The sequence below is a fragment of the Gouania willdenowi genome, chromosome 2, assembly GCF_900634775.1.
Source record: "Gouania willdenowi chromosome 2, fGouWil2.1, whole genome shotgun sequence".
Classification (NCBI taxonomy): Eukaryota; Metazoa; Chordata; class Actinopteri; order Blenniiformes; family Gobiesocidae; genus Gouania; species Gouania willdenowi.
Window position 1 is genome coordinate 5648583 of NC_041045.1, and position 26831 is coordinate 5675413.

Sequence of the window (26831 nt, forward strand, 5' to 3'; positions counted from 1 at the left end):
GAGCACAGCCAGATCCTGGAGGAGGGTCTTTTCTGATCCTCAAAACCAGTGATTCACAAGCAGGGGCACGTGTACCCCTCGGAGTATGTAGAAACATTTATCTAATAATAATAATACAAAGGGTATTGCTGTTGTTTTGTGGTTTTTTAGTCTTCTTTTGTATATTTCTGTTGTCATTTTTTGTGTGTATATTTTTCTGTATTTTCTGAATCTTGTGTGTTTTGGGAGTGTTGTGTATTTTTCTGTAAATATGTATTTTTTTGGTCTTATTTGTGTAATTTTGTTGTTTTTTCTTTTTGTATTTTTCTGTCATTTGGTGTGTTTACTCTCGGGGCTGCAGGAATATAGACTGGGGACCACATATATGGCCCCCAGCCTGATAGTTGCCCATGTTTCTTACAGAATATACTATATATACTAAAGACACAACCACTAATTTCTGATTTCTTTCTTGCCACTTTTTTTCTCTGTTTTTTTTATTTTTTATTATGCTGTTTTATTTTACTTATTTGCTGCTGAAACTGTGCACATTTCCCCTTTGTGGGACTAATAAGGATTATCTTTATCTTTATTTTCAAAGCCAACCTAATTTACATCAAAGGACAAGATGATGTTACATATTGCCATGGCAACGCATACAAGCCTTGGTTTGAATATTTCAGCGCTAAGCTTTATCACTTAAACTTTTTAATGTGAAATGCAGTTTTCTCCTCCAAAAGACACACAAGTCTATAGTTGAATGTTATAAAATATACATAATAAAGCAAACAACAACAATTGAGACTAAACCAGAAAAATACTAGATAAGATAAAATGGCAGAATTTCTAAAAAAATAAAAAAAATCAAATCCACTAATTTTAAGACACAAAAAGGATACAGAAATGCACGTTTCAGGAAGACTGAAGTTATTTGCAACCCTTGTCTTTTAGTCCTTGATCCCTGTGTGACCGAAGCATTTCTCTTAACGATACTTTTTACCAAAATAAGAGAGGAGAGACCAGCAGCAGGTCGTTTCTTTTTCTTCCACCTTCTCATCAGGAATCATCTCCAACTGTGGGAAAGTCACACACTTCAGTGGTTTCCAGGTGGACCTCAGATTCTCCTTTGTTTCTTGTCACGTGGTAAAGGTTACAGCACACCTTTAGAATTCAAATATTCTTCATTCATTTTTATGTAGAATTTTAGCCAAAATGTTAAATTAGGATTGACATGCATCAATAAACTTTTTTGAAATATAAATAACCAATAAACTAATTTACTTACAAATAATGTTGTTCAGGAATAAGAACAACAGATAAAAAAGTTAAAAAAAGAAGATCATATATATATATATATATATGTATATATATATATATATATATATATTTTTTTTTTTTACCACTTTATCATTTAGATTTATTTAAATAAATGTATATGAATTATATTGATATCGAACTATTCAATGTACATTTATTGTTTTAAGTAAATGAAATACATTTCTAATAGACATCAAAGTGGAAATATATGTATATATATTTAAAGATTAAACATTTCTTTATTCTTTTTTTTTCCAGGTTCATAGAAGAAGAAGCTTGAAATCATCCTGTTCAGGTAAAAAAAAAACAGTCAAAAATAAAATAAAAATTAAATATATAAGGCAATAAAAAAAAAAAATGTTTAGTTATTAGGTTAATTTGAAAAAATAAATAAATAAATGACACAAATACACCAAATGACTCCAGAAATACAGATAAATGACTCAAAAATGACTATATATGCCTACATAATAACAACAAACATGAATCCAAAGCCAGACAAAATAACTCTAATAATGTGCAAAAATAACAATAACACACACAATTACCCTTTTTATGAAATAATTGTGTAATCATATTTAATGACACCAACAATACAAAGCATGTTGCTGGACAACCTGCAGCGTTTCCTCTCAAAACGCCGCCAGGACAGAAACTATTAGCACCGTTTGATGTCCGCTGCTTTCATCTGTTTCCAGATGTTTCCAGATGTTGCAGCGTGAGAACCACTAAACAGGAGTAGCAGCGGGCATGAGACATATTGTAAACAGCCGCAGCAACTTTTCGTTGTGTATAGAAGATTTGATGCAGAAATTAATCTTAAAAGATTAAAACCAAATGTAACAACATCAGGAGGAATATAATGTGGTTTATGGGTCACTAGTGAGTTTAATACGCTTTCTGCGTGAAATCGTCTGCTATATCTGGCAACGCAGAGTATAGGTAACTTTCTGTGTTGGAAGAGTGTGTCCTAACCTGGCTCACATACTGATTTAATCCAGATTTGATCGTATTATTAGTATTAATAAGATAAGACAAACTGTAATTTGTTGTTACAGCAGCAATGAATATATAGACATAAAAGAATAACACAAAACAGCAATAACAAAAAAAAAAAAAAACAGAAAATGAGAGAGAAATGTAAAAATTGACAACAAAAATATGCAAAAAAAACTACACAAAACAACAAACAGAAAAGAATGACAACAAAAATACACAAAATGACTTAAAAAACAGAATACAGAGAGAGAGATGTTGACATTTGTTGATGAAACGTGTTTTGGAGTGTTTTTCTCTCCAGATGAGATTTATGTGCTTTTTTTTTTTTTTTTTTAAATCTATTTCAGCCTTTATGTTGGTTATTTATTACCCCCCGCCACAAATTGTGGAAGGGGGATATATTTATGGAGCTATTATTGTAACAAAACTATTTGTGTGCAGGTTTGTGCTCTGTCCGTCCGTCCGAGTTACAGGAGACAGCTTTTCTCAGAAATCGTTTAAGATAGGATAACCAAATTCGGTGTGTGGCTTCAGGGTATCAATACCTTGATGGAGTTCGAAAATGAGAAGCGCGCAATTAATTTTTCTGGAATTAATGCCCTTGTTCGTCTTTTTGGACTCTGTTCAAGGAATCTTCAAAGGGGACAGCTGTTCTTACAAACCGTTTAAGATAGGATAACCAAATTCTGTGTGTGGCTTCAGGGTATCGATAACTTGATGGAGTTCGAAAATGAGAGGCGCGCAATATTTTTTCACGGAGTTATTGCCCTTGTTCCGTTTTTTTAACTCTGTTTGAGCTATCTTCAAAGGGCACAGCTTTTCTTAGAAACCGTTTAAGATAGTTAGTAATTTTATATTCTGATGTGATAATATTTTCTTATGTATACATCTAAGTTCTGAGATTTAGGACATTTAGGAAAATGTTGTGAGTTATAATGACAACCAATTTGGGATGGGGTTAGACTATAGTCATCTTCTTTATTCTGCTACTCTGCTGCTCTCTAGTGGACAAATGAGGAAATGCTTGTGTGTGTTTTTTCCACTTGCCCAACTGATATAAACACTTCTGAGGGTCTACTACTGAGACTCTTCTTGTTAGTTTGAGATCACTTTGATTATGCAGTGTATTTTTTGTGGTTTTAAGGAGTACAGTATATATTTCCAATGTATTTATTTATCTGCAACTACACATGAGGAGGTGCAGGTTAGTGTGTTTGTGTCTGTTTAATTTTGAGAAGAATTAAGTTTTATTGTGTGAAAGTTATTAATTTAGAGACACAATCAGGTTGTTATTTTTAGATTATTCCCCCCCCCCCCCCCACTTTAGATTATATTTCTTTGTGTTTTTTAGGTAATATTTGGCGTATCTCCTGGATTTGAAAGGGGAAGTTACGTGTGTAAAATAGTAGAACACATTTTGTTACGTTAAAAAACTAGTAGTTTTATTTTGTCGCCTCTTTTTTTGTTAATTTCCTTTTTATTTATAGTAACGGTGGATTATCTGATGTGACATTTACGTCATAAACTTGCATCATTACCTCTGAGGGCAGTTTTTAACCCCTTGTGCCCTAAATGTTTAGAAATTATACAAAGTGGGCTGGTCAACACTTGTCAGTCATAAGGTCCCGCCCACACCCCGCCCTCCACGGTAGTCTGTGTCTTCATCAGTGGCAAAAGTTGATATACAGCATGCTGGTATCTACGTCTGTTAAACTGTTACCACTCTTTTGAGTTCATCAGTTTGGTACGATCGCACTATGTCTTGCTCTTCCCCTCTCCTCACTCACTGAGCTGCAGCGAATGGTGTGGGCGGGGCCTCGCGATTGACAGGCGCTGACCTGCCCTCTTTGCATAGTTACTAAACATTTTCCTTTACACTTGGTGACCATTTTAACATTTAGATGTAAATTTAAAATTTTGATTTACATTCAACATTTACATTTAGAATTAACATTTAGATTTAAATTTAACATTTACATTTAGATTTATTTTTCATGTGTGCACATTTTTAACATCGATATAGAACATGGTGTTTCACACAAATTTTTCTCTCAAATGAAAAAAAATAAAAAATGAGCTAAATGTGAGGAAAATGTGCCAAATGTTCAAAATAAGTTGGCTATGAAAAAGTGAGTCATCTCTTGCAGCTACATTCTCTTTCATTACAGGAAATGAAAGCAAACACCGACAAAAGAGGAACGTTTACGTTGTCTGACACATGACAGCAATGATTAACCTGTGAGGGCTGCTGAGGGGTTAAAGAGCGCTCTCTCACTTCAGGATCTGCTTCAACAAAGACGATCATCTGAAATCACAGTGAGCAACTGGTTTATATCACCACTGCACTGGTTAGTTTGGCTGGTATTTTCTTCTTCTCCTTCTCCTTCTCCTTCTCCTTCTTCAAATCTGCAGAAAATCTGTTATGCTATCATATTATATGGTTTATAAATGTGTAGTGTTGGATTTAATAGAAGCCAAACAACTGTTAATTGGTAATCTTTATATGGCTTTTTATGTTAACATGGGTTAAGTCGATTTATTTATATTATTATACCATTAAGTTTGTATTATTTTACAATACTTATATGTTAAAATACTTATATGTTGGAGCGACTTGTATGTTGAAATGACTTATATGTTGGAGCGACTTATATGTTAAAATGACATATGTTAGAGCGACTTATATGTTAAAATGACTTATTTGTTGGAGCGACTTATATGTTAAAATACTTATATGTTAAAATGACTTATATGTTAAAATACTTATATGTTGGAGCGACTTATATGTTAAAATGACTTATATGTTAAAATGACTTATATGTTAAAATGACTTATATGTTGGAGCAACTTATATGTTAAAATGACTTATATGTTAAAATGACTTATATGTTGGAGCAACTTATATGTTAAAATGACTTATATGTTAAAATGACTTATATGTTAAAATATTTATATGTTGCAGCGACTTATATGTTAAAATGACTTATATATTAAAATGACTTATATGTTCAAATACTTATATGTTGGAGCGACTTATATGTTAAAATGACTTATATGTTAAAATACTTATATGTTGGAGTGACTTATATGTTAAAATGACTTATATGTTGGAGCGACTTATATGTTAAAATGACTTATACATTAGAGCGACTTATATGTTAAAATGACTTATATGTTGGAGCGACTTATCAGTGGATTTATCAGCTATTCGGCAGCACTATCTTGTAGTAAAACATTTTGAAATTGCAGTCATTTTGAATTATGTTTTCACTTTCACACACTGTGCTCTAAAGCAGATTTAAAAAAAAAAACCAATTAACAGATAGTTAGCGTAGCATGCTAGCAGCAGGCTGACTACAGTAAAAAGTAACCCCAAAAAGCTGTAAAAGGACTGATATGCAGATATTGAGCAGGAAGGAGTAGAGGGCACACCCCACATAGGGTGTCCAAACTCGAAAGTATAAAAACACAGAGTTGTAGAGCCTATTAAATCCATCCACTTATGGAGAAAGAAAAAGTGTATTCTCCAGATATCTCATAGTATTAGTATAATGAAAGCAGTTGTAGTAGAAGTAGTTCCTGTGATGCAAAAGGAGTTTTATTCTGTCTAATTTTATTCCAGGCCAGTTTGCTCTCCTCATGGACCAGTTTTTAAATCCCAGTGAGGCCGTGCAGAGGGTCTCGGCTCTCCTGGGCTGCACTCCCACCTCTGCACGTGTTGCAGATTATTTGGACCGAAAAGATGAGCTGCGGTTCCTCAGAGAAGAGTTCCTGCTGCCCAAAATCAAAGATCTGCCTCCCTGTGAGTCTGAAAGGATCTAAAAAATCACAATCTCTCATTTTACATTGAAGAAAAACTTTCAGAAATAAATGAAATCCTCTTTGTTTGCAGCCGATATGTCATTGGTTGACGGTGATAAGGACTGTATTTATTTGGTGGGAAACTCATTGGGGCTTCAGCCAAAGAAAGTTAGAAAATACGTGGAGGAAGAGCTGGAAAAATGGTCGAAAATGTAGGTTTTGCTGACATCCCACAACATTTGCAGGCTCTGCACATTCAAATCTGTTTTAACTTTATTTATCAGCGTTGTTACAGTTATTGAACAATCTGAGGATAAATGAGTTAGACAAACCAGCACTGTGTGACATTCAAGGGAAGCAGCAGTGTGGGAGAAAACAGTTGTGCTCGATTTCCATCTGCTGGTTGATGAGTGACGTGTGTTGTTGGTGTGCAGGGGCGTTCATGGTCACACCGAGGGGTCTCGACCCTGGGCCTGGGCCGAGAACAACATAGAGGAGCTCATGGCCAGCGTAGTAGGTGAGAAGGTCCATATGGATCCCATTCATGTACGACATGGGTGTCAAACACATTTTAGTTCAAGGGCCAAATACGGACCAGTTGGATCACAAGTGGGTTTGAGGGAGGGGGGAAACTAACAATATCAACATTAAAGTGCTCAAGTTTGCACTTCCAGTTATAAATTAGACATAAAGTATGGTGAAAACTATAACATCTAAGCAATAAGTGACAGATATTTATGTGTCCTTTGATTTATTTATATATATTTTGGAATATGTTCTTTCAACAACAATTTACAACTGAATTAGTTGGTCATTTACACAATAATTCATGCCTTCTGTCATTTTCACCTTCTCCTGCGGGCCGGATTTGGTCCCTGGGCCTTGGGTTTGACACATTTGATGTAAGGAAACATTGAAAATTAAAGATACAAAATTAATGGGTGCTCAGTTTTAATAATAATAATAATAATAATAATAATAATAATAATAATAATAATAATAATAATATAAACCCTCATTAAATAAAATAAAATTAAAAATAATTTTATATAATAAAAATAATAAAAACTATAGAACATAAACACTTGGATTAACATGTTCTGGCTTTGTCATGTCACAGGAGCGAAAGCTGAAGAAGTGGCGGTGATGAACGGTTTAACAGTTAATCTTCATCTTCTCATGGTAAGAAAGCTGCAGTTTGAGGGCCTTTATTTCAAAGCCTCTTCCTGTCCTCTAACGTTAGCCTGTGATACATGTGAATGATGCAGCTTTCCTTCTACAAACCCACGGAAGCTCGACACAAAATCCTTCTTGAGGACAAAGCTTTCCCTTCGGATCATGTGAGTATACAGTTTAAAGTCCAACCAGGGGGTTTTCTATAGGAGCCTGCGCTGGATCAATAAATACAATCTGGTTAAACTTTGACTGATTCAATAGAGCCTGGAGCTTTTTAATGCTTTAAGGGCCCTGCTATTAATGTCGTTTCATAATTACAGCCAAGAAAACACAGTTTTGATGCATTTAATCTAATTCTTGTGGTCATTTACACATACAGTATGTATTTTGTGGACATTTTCAGGTCTTTGGTGTCACATTCTGTGTTATTTCATACCTCCTGTTGCGTCTTCATTCACTGTTTTATACTTTTGTAATTCATTTTTATTTAGGGTTTATGCAGATTAATCTTCAAAGCCAATCTGCTCACCTCAAAGGGCATAACTGTCACCATGACAACAGGCAAATAAAAAAGGAAAGCCTTTTAAAGGCAACGAGTGGTCTCTTGTGTTTTCAGTACGCTGCTCAGTCTCAAGTCCGCCTGCGAGGGTTCGTCCCAGAGGAAAGCCTCATCCTGCTGAAGCCCAGACCGGTACGCCACTTTTATCTAATCACCACGACTTTCTGCATCTCTTTCATCATTGATTTTTTTTTTGTCATATGCTCATTTGTAATAACATTTAGTGAGAAATAGACTAAAAGAGGAGATGATCCTTTGACCTAAAGATGGAAGAATCTCATCTTAAACTAATACAGGATTTTTGGGATCACAGGGTGATCAGAACCAGACTTCTACAGTTTATTAAGAATAATGACCAATCTAAAAATTATTACAGGAAAGCACAAAGGGTTTGGCCAGTTTATACTTTTATACTATTTTTAATCATCAAACTAGGTATTTATGTTGTTGTTTTGAATATTTTGCAGACTTTTAATGGTCATTTGGGGTATTTTTGTTGTCATTTTTGTGTTTTTGTTGTCATTTTGTATATTTTGGTTGTTGCTTTGTGTGTGTTTTTGGTCATTTTGTATATTTTTGGAGTTATTTTGTTTATTTGTGTTTTTATTTTGTGAATTTTGTTGTTCATTTATGAGTTTTTCTGTCATTTTGTTTTTGCCAGCATTATTTATTTATCTATTTTCCGATTTTTTTTGTTTGTTAAAAAAATTATAACATTTATAATAAGATAAAAATTAAATTAAATTAAATTAAATTAAAAAATGTTGAAGCTGATTTCTGTGTTTCCTGATGAATTATAATCACTGTCCTCTCAGGGCGAGGAAACCTTGAGGACGGAGGACATCCTGCAGGTCATCGAGAACGAGGGCGATTCCATCGCCGTGGTGATGTTTAGCGGCGTTCAGTATTACACTGGGCAGCTGTTTGACATGGCCACCATCACTGAGGCTGGACACAAGAAGGTAGCACTCTTTACTGTACCAGTTGGTGTTACAGTTCGACTAGCAATCATGTTATCTTGTGTGTGTAAATGATGCACCGCTGTCATCTGAAATGTAATGTGAGTGACCAAAAGGGGTTTCATTATATTGTAAAACGTGTCACGAGTTTTAACGAACTGGTACAGTTGGTGTTGCAGTGTTTTTGGTCGTCTTGATAAGCTGGCCCCACGACATATTATCTTTGCCAGCAACACATCCTCCCCGCCCATCGCTGACATTGCCAGTTCCACCAGCAGACCGGGCAGATTTGTGGACTTAATTTTTTTCAACCCGGTTCCTATGATGAAGCTGGTGGAGGTTATTGCCACCCCAGCCACGAGTCAGGAGACGTTTGTTTCCCTCCTCAACTTCAGCAAAGTTCTTGGAAAAACCCCAATGTCACTCCAGGATTCATTGTGAACAGACTACTTGTTCATTACATACTTCAGGCCGTCCTGTTGTATGAGAGAGGTCATGGATCCAAAGAGGACATCGACGTTGCAATGAAGCCCTTTGAGCTGTCCGACTACGTGGGTTTAGACCAGGGGTCTGCAACCTGCGGCTCTGGAGCCTCATGTGGCTCTTTGACTCTTATGCAATGGCTTCCTATAGCTTTAAAAAAAGCTATTGGTGTAAATAATTATTTTTTTTACAGAGGCTATTAATGATTAATGACAAATGACATAATGATATAACAATTTATTAACCTAAAATAAATCACATTGTGCAATGACTCAGCACCTTCAGACCTTCAACTTTCCTGCATTTGTGGCTAACCTCAAATTTTAAATCCCTGGTGAGATAACTAAACCAACAAAAACACTATTCTGGAAGAAAATAGAGATTTTAATTGTGTGGGAACAGATTCATTTAATCACCATTGTGCCGGTTAAATATGCATGTTTTATGTGTGGCAAGAAATTAGCAATTAGCATGTGTTGACCACATATCAAATCCAAGTTACTTTTTGTAGCCTTTCAAATACATTAACTAATAAAAATATATATTTTTTATATAACATTGTGTTCATGTAAACTGAGATGTGTAAGAATTTGAAGATGATACTGTTTTATTTCTTGATGTCAATTTGTTTTATTTTAATTTAATCTGTTTTTAAGTTTCCACTTACATGATCAATAAAAATCTAATCATATTAAATCAAACATTATTTTATATAATTTTAACTGTATAGAATTGAATTCACTGCACATGTATTGTGTTCATTGAGAAGGTATTTTTTTGGTTCCAGGAGGACTTTAATCAGGTGAGATGAGGTTAAATGGCTCCTTGTAGACTAAAGGTTGCAGAGCCTTGTCAAATGAAATGCTGAACAAGTTGGGGTCTGGCCAACTGGGCAGAAAGTCAGGAGAAGGCTGTAACAAGTACAAGTATTAATCTTCCTGTACATTTTTTACACAGCCTGGGGGACAACAACAAGCTAATCATTAAGCCCGACTGGAGCCACCGTGCCTTTGATGAAGACATGTCACATCACTGTTTTCTATCTCCCATTCCCTTCCAAAGTCTAAGAATGTGATCAATAAAAAAATTAACTAGGGCAGTGGTGACCTAGTGGTTAAGGACACGGGCTTGTAATTGGAGGGTCACTAGTTTGAATCTCACCCGGGCCATCACTGTGGGATGTTGAGCAAGTCCTTTGACCTTAAGTGCTCCCTGGGCGCTACACTGTGGCTGCTCGTAGCTCCTCATGAATGAATGATGGGTCAAACGCAGGGAACAAATTTCGTGTATGTACCTGTACATATATGACAAAAAGACTTAATTGTGCTGAATGTGGTCAAACTTAACCATTTCTTTGATTTAAAGGTTACAGGAGAAGGACTAGAGGACACTTTTGATCTATTTCAGGATGTTTTAGTTGTTTTGATGACTGATCTAGATTTTGAAATAAAAACAAAAAAACAAGCTTAACCCATGCCTTAAAACAGTGTCGGACCTATAAGCAAATTAACACCCAAGGCAAGATTTTAGGTGTCAGCCATTTGCATTACGGTAAGTTCCACTGCCAATTTAAATATTGTCACACAAGAATGAACACAAAAATGAGGAAAATGGTACAATATAACTTACAATCCGAGAGTGAGTGACGCTCCCTGGAAAAAGGCACCCTGAGCATTAGCCTTTACTGCTTATGTCACCTTAAATAGTGGTATTGTAAGCAAGTTGACAAGTTGTGATGAGTTGAAGACAAAACAGTTATAGATGCAAATCTAACCAGAAGTCCCTTTGGGTTAACAAACACTAAACACCAAAATGATCTTCTTTTTTATCTCAGGGCTGTTACGTCGGCTTCGACTGCGCTCACGCTGCAGGAAACGCGGTTCTGCAGCTGCACGACTGGGACGTGGACTTCGCCTGCTGGTGTTCCTACAAGGTCAGAAAGAGAGGAAACTCATCGTCTCCAGGTGTGTTTTTACATGTCGATCTGTGTCTTTACAGTATATAAACTCAGGGGCTGGGGGCCTCGCTGGAGCGTTCGTTCATGAGAAGCACAAACATACCATCAAACCAGCGTAAGAATGACTACGTTTGAATTTTCTGACCATCGCCGCCTTTGAAAAACCTCATTTAGACTTAAATCATATAGAGGGAAATCAGCGCTGATCTGAACCATCTAACCCAATCACAACATCCATATTATATGCTACTGTATATACTGGTTATTCTCGTAGATAAAAGTCATTTATCGTTGCCCCTTAGGCTGATGGGATGGTGGGGACACGACCTGAAAACTCGCTTTGAAATGAATAATGGTGAGTCCGACTGATGCTATGTCTTTGTTCCCATTTTTCCATCTCTGCTATTCGAACCGCGCTCTCCTGGTGGTTACTGTGTGTCTTTGTGTTGGTGATTTACTGTAGCTGCAACTCAAAACCAGAAAAATAGCTAACTTCTAGTTTATTTCATAAAAAAAAAGCATCATTTCAACCCGAAGCAATAAAGGTTTAGTTTTTGAATGAGCTACTTTTGCATTTCAGCCAAACACGTGCTTCTGTGCAGCCCAGCAACAAAAAAATAAATGCAATTTAAGAAACTGAATGTCTAAAAACAATATAGGATTTTGATTTCTCCATTAACAATTTACAAAGAAGTTGCCCCTTTAGACAAAATATTTTGGATTTTTTTGCCCAGGCAAATGCTCCTGACATGTCCGCGACCCACTTTTTGGGTCCTGAGCCAGACTTGATAAAAACAGTACCAACACAAACAAACACTATGGTTTGACTACAAACAGTCATACCATTAAAGGGAGAAACTAAGGAAAAAGGGGATTAAATATTTTTGTGTTATATTGTAATCCAGTGCAAATATTCAACATAAACTCCATTTCTGTGGTTGTTTCTCAGTGATGGAGCTCCAGCCTGGAGTGAGTGGTTTCAGGCTCTCAAACCAGTCCTTCCTGCTGGTCTGCCCCCTACAGGCCAGTTTGGAGGTGTGCAGTCGCACTCTACCGCTATCTTTTTTTGTCCAGCTATGAGAAAAACCTCAGCGTAATGTCTTTGTGTGCTGATGCGTTCAGGTGTTCAACATGACCAGCATGGAGGCGCTGCGCAGGAAGTCCCTGCTGCTGACGGGTTACCTGGAGTTCCTGATCCAGCATTTCTACACGCGGGACGCAAGGCGGCCGCACAAGCCTTACGTTCACATCGTGACGCCATCGGACCCCCAACAGAGAGGCTGTCAGCTGTCTCTGTCCTTCTCCGTCCCCGTCAAGAGGCTTTTCCAGGAGCTGGAGAAGAGGGGGGTCGTGGTGAGGAATGCACTGTAAATATATATATATACATATATATATATATATATATATATATATATATATATATACATATAATTATATCAGGGATTGCGTTAATCGGTATTATTTATCGGTAAAAAAAAAGGCCATTCATCATTTTGAAGGATTGCAATTCTCACCCATGACCACTTGGTGGCGAGTGACAATATTAAATGCAACAACGCACCCTAAATAGTGAACGAACAAAATAAGTATTTCACATTAATTCATCCATCTTATCGTTGGATTTGATATTTTATTCTTGTTGCCCTTATGTCTTTGGGAGAACGACCATATTTGGGTTGTGACGCACAAAAAGGCTTTTGCATATGGGTCCTGTACCTTCTGCTGAAAGGTCACTATGGAGTTAAATAGAATCATCACTGTTATCATAGTATATGAAGAACGTACTGTCAAAATACTGTGCAGCAGCTAACTGTAGGAAAGACTTATGCGAACGGAGTTCCATTATTTACACAGAGCCAGCGCTTTGTGTGGTACAGAATTCATCATACCACCTAGTTATGAAATAAGTCGTATACAGGTGTGACGAATTATGTTAGAACAACCGACAAAATGATGGAGTTGGGATTTCAGCAAAATTTAAACTGGGTGCTGGGCGAAAGTGAAAATTACAATGTTTGATTAAAGATTGCGGACAAACTGAGCATCTTTTGCCACTTTTATTACCATATAGCGACATGATTATTTGCCCATAGAATAAGATGAGGTTAAAAACATACGATGTTAAAAATGGTGACATATGGACTTTAATTAGCTATACTTTCTCGCGCTAAAGCGAGTGTTTACGGGTCAAGCAAATCTCTCATTTTGAGTCTTGCAGAATTTTTATCACTTCACGTGGAGGCAAAGTCTGAGGCAAAAGTCTAACACCTTATGTCAATAGGCTTTGAGACATTTGATTACACACATGGATTCTCTGTTCAGCTTGTTCGGACTGAATATTGAATAAAAATGAATAAAAATGTAAATGGTTTTCACTACACCATAACTCAGAATAAATTGTTGGTTAAATATTACAGAGCTGATCAAACTTGTCCTGTTTTCTTGCTGCTCAGTGTGACATGAGGGAGCCCAGTGTGCTGCGAGTCGCTCCGGTGCCGCTTTACAACACCTTCACTGACGTTCACCGCTTCATCCAAATGCTCGGAGAAGCACTGAAGGCAGCCAATCACAGCAGCACCTGAGGGGCGTTTCCTGCAGGTATTACCATCCTGTCCACAAATTCAATTAATATCCACAATATTTTCAGATCTCAGTTTTCCCGTTCTTATGTCACATTACCGCAGTCATTTTTAATCTCAAATTGTTGAAAGGACTCAATTTTTACAAAAACCTGGCAAATTGTTCTCGAATTATTTCACGAAATTTCTCCAAATTCTCAAAATCAGAGAAATTTTTGTGAAGATTCTGCAGGGATTGATATACTCACATACTTGATGATTTATGTATCATTAATGTGTGAAAATGCAAACCATCGCACATTAATGTTGAATTTTCTTTTTTATGGACAGACTGGTCCATATTTGGGCCCTGAACTAAAATGACTTTGACACCCTTGGACTACGTGGCAGCCATCTGGAACAGGCCCACACGCTACAACGCATCATGTCTAGAGGAATAACAAGTTTACATTATTAAAGTGTTGATGAATCACTTAATTGTCAACAAATTTAAAAAATAAAAAAATAAGAGCCGACATATAACAGGTGTACAGTATTCAATTAGATTAAGGTGTAGGCTAACTCTTTCTTCATACATAATCATGCTACCACCACCGAGCCCTGTACCAACATGGCGGCACTTTAGGCACATCAATCCACAGCCAATGCGTTGTCTATAAAAAATAAATAGCCTACATATAAAAAAATATATATCTATGCTGTAAATGTGGAACAGTTTTCCTGAAACTTTAGTCGCTTTTTATTAAATCTAATGTATTTTTGTGTTTTATTGCTGATCAATGACTTCTTCTGCACTGCAGATCCTCTGTGTGTCCCCTGAAAGTTGCACCAACAAAGAAGCACTCATACCTCACTGACTGATAGAACATACAATGCATTGTAGTAATAAAAATGAAAATGATCATCTTAGTCTCGGCCTCGTCTTTTTAAATGAGGTGAGGGGAAGACCATGTCTCGTCACTTCATAAGGGCCGATACAAGCGCTCGAGACATTTCGTCACTGTACATAAGCTTCAAAAGTTCATTGATGTATGGTACAGGAGCAAAGATTGAAATTGACAGTATGGTGAATTGATGTATTTGGTGTAAATAAAGAAGTTAAATTACGGTGTTTGATGTTTGTTGTGTTTTGAAAAATAAAAAAGATATTCACATGAACAAATCAAAACACACGACATAACATTGATGATCAAAAAACAAACAGAAAAAAAAGCTATAACTAGAATAATACTGAGGTAACTCAAAACAAAAAATGTCCTATGATTTGGGAAATCTTGGCAAGCAGGTTTAGAATGCACCAACCTAATACTAAAATATATATGTATTTTTGATTAGTAAAAAAAAATAAATATATATATATATATTTTTACTAATCAAAAAAATATATTTTTTTACTAATTAAAAAAATGTGTCAAACATGGTTTCGTTTCTTAATATCTGCATTTATGAATAAAAAATGCCATAATTAAAATGGGGTTGTACAAAAACAATCTTTAACTGTATCCTTACGTTTTAAACCAAACTAAAGTGATGGGGAAAAAAATTCTCAAATTAATCGAATTTGTTGTCATTTGTTGACTGCCTTAAAATAGGCCGACCGGATGTAGACGCTTTTCGCGCATGCGTTGAACGCCGTCAAAACACAGAAGAAGAAGAAGCAGCTCCGCGCGGTGGCGGTAATGCACCAAATGTCGCTTGCCAACCGCCATAATATCCCACCAAAGAAGAAGAAGAAGCTCCTGCGGTATCTGTCACCTCTACTGATTGAGCGTTATTTCACGTTTAAATCACACCGTTCGTCTGGACTAAAGGTACGAACCCAACGATCACAGGTTTTCAAAGCGCATTGAAACTGATAGTGTTGCAGTTATTGCTCATGTTTCTATAAGTTGTCATGCGCAGGCATAAATTCTAATCTTATTATCCAGGTACATACATTGGTTAGGAACAGTTAGCCTGCTAGCTCGGTGTCTAAACTGTCCCATTTTTTCTTGTGGCCTCTCTCTTGTTTTAGTATCTGTAGGACAGGAGCTCAAACCACCTGTATACTGTGGAAATACACACGAGAATGGAGGCTAAAGTGTATACAGCAAGCAGCTTCTATCCATTGAAATACGGCAGTGGGTGTCAATACGTATCCACATACCGGCATTCTATCCGTAGGGAACGCCCCTCATTGGCCAGTGTAGGTCACGCGATAGGTACAACACGTGACCTAAACTGGCCAATGAGACGCTACGTACTTATACTTCCGCTTGTATTAATACCTCAACTACGTTACGGACTAACGAACCCTAACTTAACACTAGCATGACCAGAGTGGTGTCATTTGACACCTATACCTTTAATGTCCAAGCTGGTGTCAGATGGCGGGTGTGAACAACTCAGCTTGTGACCATTGTTATGTTACTGAGGCCACTACTCCCCCCTCAGCTAGGGTGGGGGGGTGGCTAGGTAGGTTCCAGGACACAAAGACCTTTTGTATTCTCCTTTGTGTTTCCCATACAGCAGCTACATAGAGGTTGCAACTTATATTTCAACTTTTGCAACAGAAAGTAGTAAGTAGTAATAGTGAGACGGCAACAGTTTGTTTGCATTCTTGGTGAAATTTATTTAATAGAGATTTTGTGAACATTTCTGGCACTGCCACACCTCCTTTATGCATTTGCCACATGCAAACTTGTCACAATACATACAACGCTTGGTGGCGCGGTTTTTCCTGCAGCAACACTTCACCTGGCACAATGCCCTTTTCCTCACATCAGGTGTGGGTGGTTGTTGCTGAAGGTTTTGCTCATTCACCTCCTTGGCTGCCATATGAGACTGGGCAAGCTCATTTGCAAGCTCCAGCAAGAAGTCCACCCTCCTCTCCTTGACCCCAGTGCATGCCTGATAAAGCACATGTGCGTTCAGCGCTGCAATGTCAATCATGTTGTAAAACACAGCGACTGGCCAACGCCGTGTTCCTGAACGCACAGTGTACTTTCGAACCATCTGGTCCATGACGTCCACACCGCATTTCATGCTGTTGTAGTCGGTGACTGTGTTCGGCTTTTTTTTCCGAGTAGCCTCAGTCTCCACCACGCTGTGCACGCTACTGAGGAGGCAGACAGTCTTCTTTCGTTTGGGCACATAAACAGTCAGTGTGGCACCAGAGGTTGAAAACACTTGTGTGCTGAATTCCTCACGGGCCAAATTCTTTTTAGCTGAATCTGGAAGCTCCCGGCGAATCTTATTGACTGTGCCAAGGAGGGTGCTCTTCCGGCTGTGCAGTCGACGTGCTAGTGACAATGAAGTGAAAAAATTGTCGATTGTAACAATTCTTCCTTTGTCCATAAACGGTTCCATAAGCTTCATCACCACATTTTCAGACAATCTCTCCCCAGGTGGACGACTGGGGTCTTTGCCAAGATATGGGATGATTTTGCACACATACTTGGATTTAAGGTCACATGCCACACAGAACTTGATACCAAACTTGTCCGGCTTCGTTGCAATGTATTGCAAGAAACAGCAGCGAGTCTTAGTTGGAAAAAGTTGCTCATCTATGGTGATGTGCCTGCCTGGGTTGTACGAAGTGATGCAGTTGGCAACAAAAGACTCCCAAACGTCAGAGATTGCAGCAAACCGGTCAGTCGCAACTCGTTCACCACGTGTGTCCTTGTCGTCAAAGCGTAGATGCTGAATGATGTCCTTGAAACGGTTTCGAGCCATAATCCTGTTGATCAGGGGCGGTCCCAGTTTTGCTGACCATGCGTCATGCAGCGATGGAAGGCGGACAGTCCCCCACAGAAGCAGGATGGCAATGAACGCCATTAGTTCAGGTATGGCCATGAACCAGTTCTCATGTTGTGTCTGGAGTGCATGCTGGACAGTCCACTCCTGAATGGTCCGAAGCATTTCCAGAGTTATGAAGCAGAAGAAACTCTGTAAGCGACTCGTCACCTTTCTTCTGGCCAAAGCAGTTGGCTCTCCATCTGTGACGTGACCTTCAATTGGGCTGTGATGGAGAGGCCTTCCGACCTGTTCTTCACGCCACATTGTGCCGTCTTTTGCCGTCTCTGTCAGCCACTCGTGTGTCTCCAGGCGACCTCTCTTTTCTGAAGGTGGCGAATCCTCCTCATGTATAGGGTGATCATATTTTTGAGATGTGATTAATGAAACATTAAAAACACAACTGCCATAATCAGCAAACAAAAAAAAGGATGTTTAGAAAATCTTACCGGAAGAAATTTCAGAGTCAGAACTCAGCTGAAGGGATATTTCTTCTCCATCGGAGTCACAGGGGTTGGCGTCATTTAGGATCATCTCCAAAGCCTGCTGAGAGCTGTAAACTTTTGACATCCTTGCTTCTCAGTCGCCAGAGTCAGTGAAATATCTGCCCTGAGTTGGCTATTTTTTCACCTTGAGGTGATAAGCCTTTTCAAACTTTCACTATGGTTCAGTACTTCCGCATTGGGTCAAAGGTCAAGAGGGATAATGTCAGCATAACTGATGGTGTAAACAGAGATTGAGATTGTTTTTCCCTGTTGAAGCATTGATTCTTTGTGCATCTTGTGCACTTTCTTCAAATTTGTAAAATAATAGCTTAATAAAATAATTCATGGACCTGGTTAGTGAATGGTGGACCTCGTGAATTTACCTTTTTAAAGTGAGAACTCAAACAGTCCTTTTCACACTCGGAAATCTTGCTTTACCATAAATAGCAACAATACATTTGATTTATAAGCACAAAAACAATAAAGGTAAATAGTGAAAATACAGGAGTAGGAAACAGGAGCTTGGTTGCTTTATTACTGTTTTTATTTTTCTAATTTTATTTATTGTGGTTTATTAATTGATCACAACACACATGGCTCATATTAATTTGGCCATTCTTATCCAATAATTCCATATAATGTTATTTGGATTAACAAACATCTACCTGGGAGAAACTGGTTTCTCAACACTGGCCATCATTTACACCAACCCCCAAAGTTTGTCACTGCCCAGCTGCACATTCCGATCGAAAGGCTTTATTTACATAAGAGAGGTGGCCCACTGAGTTGCAAATGAGTGTCATTTGGCGGCCTCTGGGCAGGGCAGCAGGAGTAAGAAAACCTTGGGCATGCTAGTGTTAAGTTACAGACTAACTAGCCCTCTAACCGCACCGAATGGTCACGTGACTTCCGGTTCAAATCAATTTTCCCATTATGACTTTTCGAAAAATCTCCCTAAATAAATAATCAATTTTTGATTCCATATTGATTAATCGTGCAGCCTTACGATCAGTTAACTCAAACAATGGAAAAATATAGAATTAATGAAACTTTAGATTTACTTAACAAAATTTGGCCTTCAGAATGCAGGAAATAGTGTTTCAGAGGGCTATACATTTAGAAAATTTCAAGGACGTTCCCCCGGAACCAAGCGATTTCCCCTACGCTGTGAAAAATTCCTCGCGAGAACCCTGTATGCTGTGTAATAAGATACAATTACATTAGATTTTAAAACACATTCAACACGCTTGTTTTTGTGTCTCACTCATTCGCTCCTTCACACACCTCAGACATCACTTCCTAAATTAGCTAAATTATGGTCTCCATAGCTAAATCTGTTATTACATTGTTCCCAAACATCGACAACATAGTAACTTTGTCGCCTTTTCTCGGATTCGACCCAGTTAAAGTATCGTATGAAAGTTTTGTCATGCACAATTTGCATAAAACTTTCTCCACTCACTGTTGGCACAGTTTCTCTCTTCTCCATCTTCCAGGCTGATGCTTCCAGTAAATGGAGCATTGAAAGCCAAACTGGACTCCTCAGAAAAGGTGAGAAAAGTCTTTGAAGTCTTTCAGGCAACGGGGAACGTGTCCTTTTGAGTATACACCAGTGACGTGCCGTGACCACTAGGGTTGGGTAGGCACGTTGCAATTTCTGTTGGTAAGTGTTAATTCAATTCAAATCAATTTTATTTGTATAAAGCAATTTCCAACAAAGTCATCTCAATGCGCTTATCAAAAATTGGTAAAACTTTGTTTCTTGAAGGCATATGGCGACCCCCTATTTGTCTTGCGATTCTAAATAGGGTCCTGACACCAAGGTTGAGAACTCCTGCTCTAAACAACTGAGTAAAATTTGAAATCCCAAAAATAGTGTAAAATAAACCTAAAGTACAATACCACTCCTTTATACATACATACTATGCAGTGAGGTTATATTGTACTATTAGGTAAATGGTTCATTTTTAACAGAAGTATTATGATTCTGTTTAAGGTTAATTTATTCATGTTGCATTAAAGTTCCCTTTTTCTGCCTTTGTTCAGATACTGTGACATTAAGTGGGAATAATGCAGGATTGTGATCATCGGCATCCCTTCACAGCGTGAAAACAGCGACAATTGTCCAGAAGCTTGAAAATAGTTTTGGGGGCCATGAAGAAGCTCCGTTGAGAAATCTGTCTTTAACCAATGCAGAAGAGAAACTATTTTTGTTTGTTTGATCCATTTTCTATTATTTTGCTACATTGGAATTTAGATTAGATTTTTTTTTTTACATTGTGAAGATATACCTTGGATTCAATCAATAAAGCTGTGTCCCATCATTCCAAGTTGAAATACATGAGTATGATAAAAGTTAAAATAAATGTTAATCATAAATATGAATAATCCCTTCTTTCTTAATTCCTAAAACTTTGCATTTTACATCTTTTGTAGTTTTATGCCAGTTCCATAAATGATGTTGGATTACTTTAGCCTCTAGATACAATAATTAAGCATAATACTGATTGTTAACAACCCAAGTAAAGTAAAGATGCTCCCAAAAACTACTGGAGTACAGAAAAAAAAGATATATATATATACACAGCTATGATTGGGGCCAGGCATTTCTACGTAAATGACAAAAATACACAAATTGCCTGGAGACAGCATGGCAATGTTGGTAATTTGCATAAATTAAAAACTGACATTTAAAATGCAATTTTTGGATTGTCTTCAATTGTTTGCGCAAAATTCAAAATGCTGTAAAAAAAAAAAACTCTTGTTTTTGAAATAAAATTCTGATATTCTCCAAATTTATTTAACAAGCATTTTCAAGTATATGTTTACAATTTACAGACAAACATTTTGATGCACTGCAGGCTTAAATTTTGATCAAACAATCTGGACATTTTTTGTCAGATAGTAGTTTTTGCCAAAAAAAAAAAAAAAATTTGCAATAGGTTTAAATGTTTTGGCAGTAATACATTTTCACTATAATCTTATAAAAAAAGACTTGATGCTTGTCTATTATTTATTAATGTAATCTAAGTTTTGCATGCTGTTAAATGTGACAGCATTTTTTTTTTTTAAACGTGATGATTTCATGATAGCCGTCCTGATTATTTACAATGGTTGTTCATTTCAGTAACAAATAATAAATAGAAGCATTTTACAGAGAGATGAAAAAAAAAAAAAATGCCAGGGGAATAAATACACTACACTGCAACGGACTGTCTGTACGTTGTCCGTGACGTCATCCCGTCAAGCACCGTTGCCAGTTTGACATTTCTCCTGCTATTTGAGTAATTTATTAGGTTTATTAACACATTTATAAGCAATATCTACTTTACATATGTAAAAAGTTACATTTATATAATTTTAACAATGAACAGACTGTTTTATGAGTATTTCCACGGTTCTTGGACATCTTTAATGCGGGGATTTGACGGTTGCATCTGGCAACCATCCTTCGGAAACAGCAGTAAAATGGTGGACGCTCACCATCTTCTTTCCCTTCGTCGTCGTAGCTGTGTCCAACATTTATAAGACAGGATATGAAGCCGTCAGCAGAGGAAGGACAGCACGGTGACCGAGTACGTGGGTCAGTATTTGGTCCTTGGTCCGGCTCGGTCTCAGGCCTGTTGTTGAAGCCTCAAACTGGGACCAGTCGATGCGGCTCCCTGGACGTTAGCATCACTGCTGGGAAACCCGTTATTAACCAGTTATTTTTAATTTAACAATACAAACAAAATGTAATAGTGTATGTAGTAGCAGTGTTTCAAAGTGTGTTTTAATGCAGTGGTTCTCAACATTTGGGTCACGGCCCGGTTTTTAATGGTTCTCACACAGCAAAGTTATTTTATTTTGAAGGGGATTTATATCCTTAGTGTTGACCATTGCATTCTTTAAAGTTTGGCTTCATCTCTACAAAGTAGCTTTTTTTTTTAATTTATTTTTTATTGATAACGCTTTGGATAAAATCACCGTATTATTGTTGTTATTAATATTTTTTTTTTAATTTTTTGTCCCCCAACTAGTTTTAGTGAATAAAAACTGTTCACCATGTGTTTCCATTTATCATTGTTATTTTTTTGGGTTTTTGGTGTCATTTTATGTATTTTGTGGGTTTTAGGACATTTACTCTATTTATTTTATTATTATTATTGTTCATATTATTAATAATAATATTGTGTCATTTTTGTATGATTTTTTTGGTGTGTTTTTAGAGTCCATTATGTTAATTTAGTCATATTTTGTGTGTATTTAATGTGTTTTCGAAGTCAATATATGTATTTTTGTGTCTTTGCACATTCCCAGGAAGTGATGTTTATTTTGTGATACTCTTTTAGAGTAAAGATGTAAGAACAAAGATGTTTTACCATTTATATACATCTTATTGTTTTGGAAAGGATAACTGCATAGGATGGATTGGATTCATATTCATACTTTATTGTCTTCCTTTCAGGTGGAGGCTGATTTAATGCTGCAGGTGAATGGAGGCAGTGATGGCAAACATGGACCCCTCAGAAAAGGTGAGAGAAAAAGCTGATTGAAGAACACCTTTAAAGATAAACATCAACCGGACTGAACTAAATAAAACAAACAGGAAGCACAACAACAGATCAGCCATAATATTATGAACCCGAATAAGAAATCTCAGCTTTTACAGATATTCTTTAATAATACAGTGTGTGAATAAGAACATCCTACAAAAATACAAATGTTGTTAGAAAAAAAACACAGTAGGGTGAAGTTTGGCCGCAGACTGAAAGCAATTAAAACTGAAAAGCTTTTGTGCTTATTGTGACTTTTCAATTCAAAACTCTTAACAAGCAAAAGTTAAGTTTATTTAACTTTATACTATATTGTTTTGTTCTCTATTTTCTCTTGAAATAAATTAGTTTTTGTCAATCCACTTGGACTTTAAATACCTTTCTTCGTTGACAATAAAGATCATTAACAATTAACAAAATGCCTACATACAAAGAAATTAATAATGGATTTAGCATGATATGTCCCCTTTAAGGTAAGCTTTGGTTCTTGGTGCCATGCAGACATTCCATTGAAGCTTAGCTCTTACTGTAGCCTAATGCTATGTCTGATCTGTCTTTAACAGCCACTTTTCTTTATAGGAAACACATTTAGAAACACATGTTTATTAGGATATTATTCCTTCTCTGTTTAATCTCTAACTGTTGTACAGGACTCTGGAAGCCAGAACATTGTGAGTCCTCAACACTCTCAGGAGGCGGAAGCTGGCCGAATACAAAAAAACAAATCTATGAGAAAAAGAGGTGACCAATATGGAAAAGGCTTCACCTGTAAATCACAACTTACTGTACATCATCTAATTCATTCGGCAAGAAAACCACACTGCTGTGATAAGTGTGGGAAGACATTTCTGAGCTCTGTCCATTTCAAAAAGCATACGAGACTTCATACTGGAATGAAGAAATTCAAATGTGGAGAATGTGGAGAAATGTTTGTCCGCAAGAAGTTCTTTACAAAGCATCAGCTTCTTCACAGTGTAGATGATTCACACCAATGTGATGACTTTGCCTTTCTGAAAAAGGGAATTTTATTAGATAATAAACGTATCTACAGAGGACTGAAGCCGTACAGATGCTACAAATGTGGGAAGACCTTTCGGCATTCTGGATCCTTCAAAGAACATGTATTCATACATCGTGGAATCAAACCGTTCACATGTGAAAAGTGTGGAATGGAATTCATCACCACTCGGAATTTAAAAAGACATCAACTAACCCACACTGAGGTGACTTTTTCCTGTGGCCTTTGTAACAAAATGTACAAAAAGCAACGCAGCCTACTGAAACACAAAAAACTCCACACTGAGAAAGACCAGTACTGCTGCAAAGAGTGTGGGAAAAGATTTGCAGCTCTTCGAGAATTTAAATTACACACATTGATCCACACTGGAGAAAAACCACACCAATGTGACCAATGTGAAAAGTCATTCCGGGAAAAATCTAAACTAAAAGTACACCAACGGACGCACACCGGTGTGAGACCGTTCTCCTGTGATTATTGTGGGAAGGCTTTTTATCGTAAAGAACAGTTAAAATTCCATCACCAAATTCACACGGGAGAGAAGCCGTTCAGCTGTCAACAGTGTGGGAAGGCTTTTCGCAAATTGTACAACTTAAAAAGTCACCAAATGATCCACACTGGAGAGAAACCATACGTCTGCAGTCATTGCGGTAAGGCTTTCAGACAAGCATCAAATTTAACAGTGCACGTGATGAGACACTCAATAGAGGGCTCGTGCCGCTGCCACTTCTGTGGAAAAACGTACGACGATGAGCAAACACTTAGTGAACACCTGAAATTGCACACTGAAGAGAATATTAACCGCTGTCACCAATGTGACAAAGTTTTTACAAGCATACATGCCTTAAAACGTCACCTTATCAGCCACTCTTCAGAAAGGCCTCACACATGTGACATGTGTGGCAAATCTTACAAGTACAAATCTCACCTCGTTCACCACCAAAATAAACACGAGCAGAAACCTTTGAGCATCGTGAAGTGTGAGGAGGATTTCAACCCAACGTCAATTTCATCACTGCATACCCCGCAACACTTAAGAAGAGAGTTCTACCGATGTGACCACTGTGGAAATACATATAATCAAAAACAAAAATTCACTCAACACCTGGAATTGCATCGTGCACTCAATGTTTATCGCTGTGACCAGTGTAACAAAGTTTTTTCGACTCTCTACAGTTTCAAACGCCATGAGATCAGCCACTCCTCAGAAAGGCCTCACAAATGTGACACGTGTGGCAAAACTTTCAAGCACAAACCTCACCTTTATTACCACCAACGAGAACATGGGAGGAAAGCTTTCAAATGTGACCACTGTGGGAAGGATTTCTTCAGTTCTGGGAACCTGGAAGCACATGAATGTACCCCCAGCATCAGAGTGGGAATAGTACGTCAGCTGCCTTCCACGCACATCGTTGTGCTGACTCAGACATGGAGCGCCCAAGATCAGACTTCGCAACATGTTCCAGGGAGGGCAGTCAGCATATCAGTGAAAGAAGAAAAGAAGAGTGAGTGAATAAAGTTCAAGAGTTGAAAGAAAAGATGAATACAGTTAAAGGGAACAGAAAGAAGGAATATACTACTTGCATATATCATGAATTGACAATATATTTATCCTGTTGTTTTGTATAGTAAATAATTACTCATCCTGTCTATTAAAAATGACGTTCATGGAGTCCAGGAAGCATTTTGTGTTATTTAGAGATTTTAAAACTGTGGATTCTAAGCTTTCCAATGGTGTCGCACACACACACAAATCAAATAACATTTAAACAATGAAGCCCTTCTGCTGCAATACAAGCCATTTTCAGAGACAGTTTCCCATTTTAAAATCTTCTATATGGTTGTTTATAGCATGGAGTGCTTTCTTTATAACTTCAACTAGCATATTTAGCAAAATACAGTTTTTATTACAACATTTCTCTCATGCTGACTTGTTCCTGGTTTTGCCATGATGATCCACATGTAACAATCAGATTCTAACTTATAATATACTTGCTGCATTTTTTAAATGGGTTTTATATGTGTCTCTGAGCCGTCTAATGTTTTCTAATGAAATATCATAAATGCAGTTTGTTGGAAAAAAATAAAGTGATGTATGAGGTCATGTCTTTTTAATGGTCAGAAGAGGTAGACACCCTGTTCAAGACATTATAAATCAATGCTTTTACAGAATATGTGCTTATAGGACTAATATTCTCATTTAAACACACTAGAAAACCTTAATCAAAGATGCGTGGAACAATCCCAATTTTCTTTTTTTCGTATCACACAGATAGACATAATGTAGGCTTCATAGATCATTAAATCAAAGCTGTTTCTGCCAGAAACTGGATAATTTAGTCAATTTAGTCAAACAAATGTTGAGATAGACATTTTTGTTGAGTTTGTTTATTGTTGTTCAGAGTGTTAGCCTCGCCCCTCATATATAACTACCACCTGTGGACTTTACAATCTAGGTTGGATTGAGATATTTGTAAATAGACGTGATGAGTATTGAGTGGGCAGTTGGCATAACACAGGTTGTTGTTTTGAGATTATCTAAATAGAGAATATCTACACTTGGAGTGGAAATTACTGCTATGCAAAGGACTCCCACGAGAAATTGCTTATGGTCAGCACTGCTTTAAAGAAAAACCAACCTAAAAAACAAACTCAGCTTCCCTCAAAGACGATTGTAAGTAAACTTTACTACAAGTAGGAATGAGAGGTGATTTGTAATAAAAATATGCAATAAAAAGCACTTGAAACGCACACTTGTGGTTATTACCATGTTTAAGGGCATGTATGGCTCATGAATGAATGAGCTTAAATTATTAATGTTTAGAGATCAAGTGGTGACGCGGTGTGTAGTTTCTGCTGTTAGTCTGTAGGTGGCAGCAAAGAGCTGAAGGATCCGCCTCTGTCTTCTAACACGTCCTCAGAGTGCAGATTAAATTCCCTGCAGCGCTATGAGAATCACTTTTGGTCAAATCTGACTGTCATAGCAACAATGAGCGGTCGTGGTAAAGGAGGAAAAGGACTCGGTAAAGGAGGCGCTAAGCGTCACCGTAAAGTTCTCCGTGACAACATCCAGGGAATCACCAAACCTGCGATCCGTCGTCTGGCGCGTCGCGGTGGAGTGAAGCGTATCTCCGGTCTGATCTACGAGGAGACCCGCGGTGTGTTGAAGGTCTTCCTGGAGAACGTGATCCGTGATGCTGTGACCTACAC

At 37.4% G+C, this 26831-nt stretch overlaps 2 protein-coding genes across 5 annotated transcripts; both read left to right on the forward strand.

The window, feature by feature from the left end:
• Positions 1–4463: 4463 nt before the first annotated feature.
• Positions 4464–14920, forward strand: kynu (kynureninase). Of its 3 annotated transcripts, none has more exons than XM_028464397.1 (15): positions 4464–4611; positions 5918–6097; positions 6188–6308; positions 6531–6613; positions 7217–7278; positions 7365–7436; positions 7889–7963; positions 8647–8793; positions 11108–11206; positions 11272–11345; positions 11533–11585; positions 12180–12265; positions 12353–12583; positions 13684–13828; positions 14140–14331. In XM_028464397.1, the coding sequence occupies exons 2-14, from the start codon at positions 5935–5937 to the stop codon at positions 13810–13812; spliced, it is 1395 nt and encodes a 464-aa protein (XP_028320198.1). In that variant the 5' UTR covers positions 4464–4611; positions 5918–5934; the 3' UTR covers positions 13813–13828; positions 14140–14331. The 3 variants fall into 3 exon arrangements, with proteins under 3 accessions (XP_028320198.1, XP_028320189.1, XP_028320181.1); XM_028464388.1 differs by lacking the exon at positions 14140–14331 and adding an exon at positions 14610–14920 and having other exon boundaries at positions 4491–4643; XM_028464380.1 differs by having other exon boundaries at positions 4507–4643.
• A 6332-nt stretch (positions 14921–21252) lies between these two features.
• On the forward strand, positions 21253–25293 carry LOC114474138 (zinc finger protein 729-like). Of its 2 annotated transcripts, none has more exons than XM_028464198.1 (3): positions 21253–21651; positions 22516–22582; positions 23254–25293. In XM_028464198.1, exons 2-3 carry the CDS (start codon positions 22544–22546, stop codon positions 25132–25134), a joined length of 1920 nt encoding a protein of 639 aa, XP_028319999.1. In that variant the 5' UTR covers positions 21253–21651; positions 22516–22543; the 3' UTR covers positions 25135–25293. The 2 variants fall into 2 exon arrangements, with proteins under 2 accessions (XP_028319999.1, XP_028320007.1); XM_028464206.1 differs by having other exon boundaries at positions 21253–21643.
• The last annotated feature ends 1538 nt before the right edge of the window (positions 25294–26831 follow it).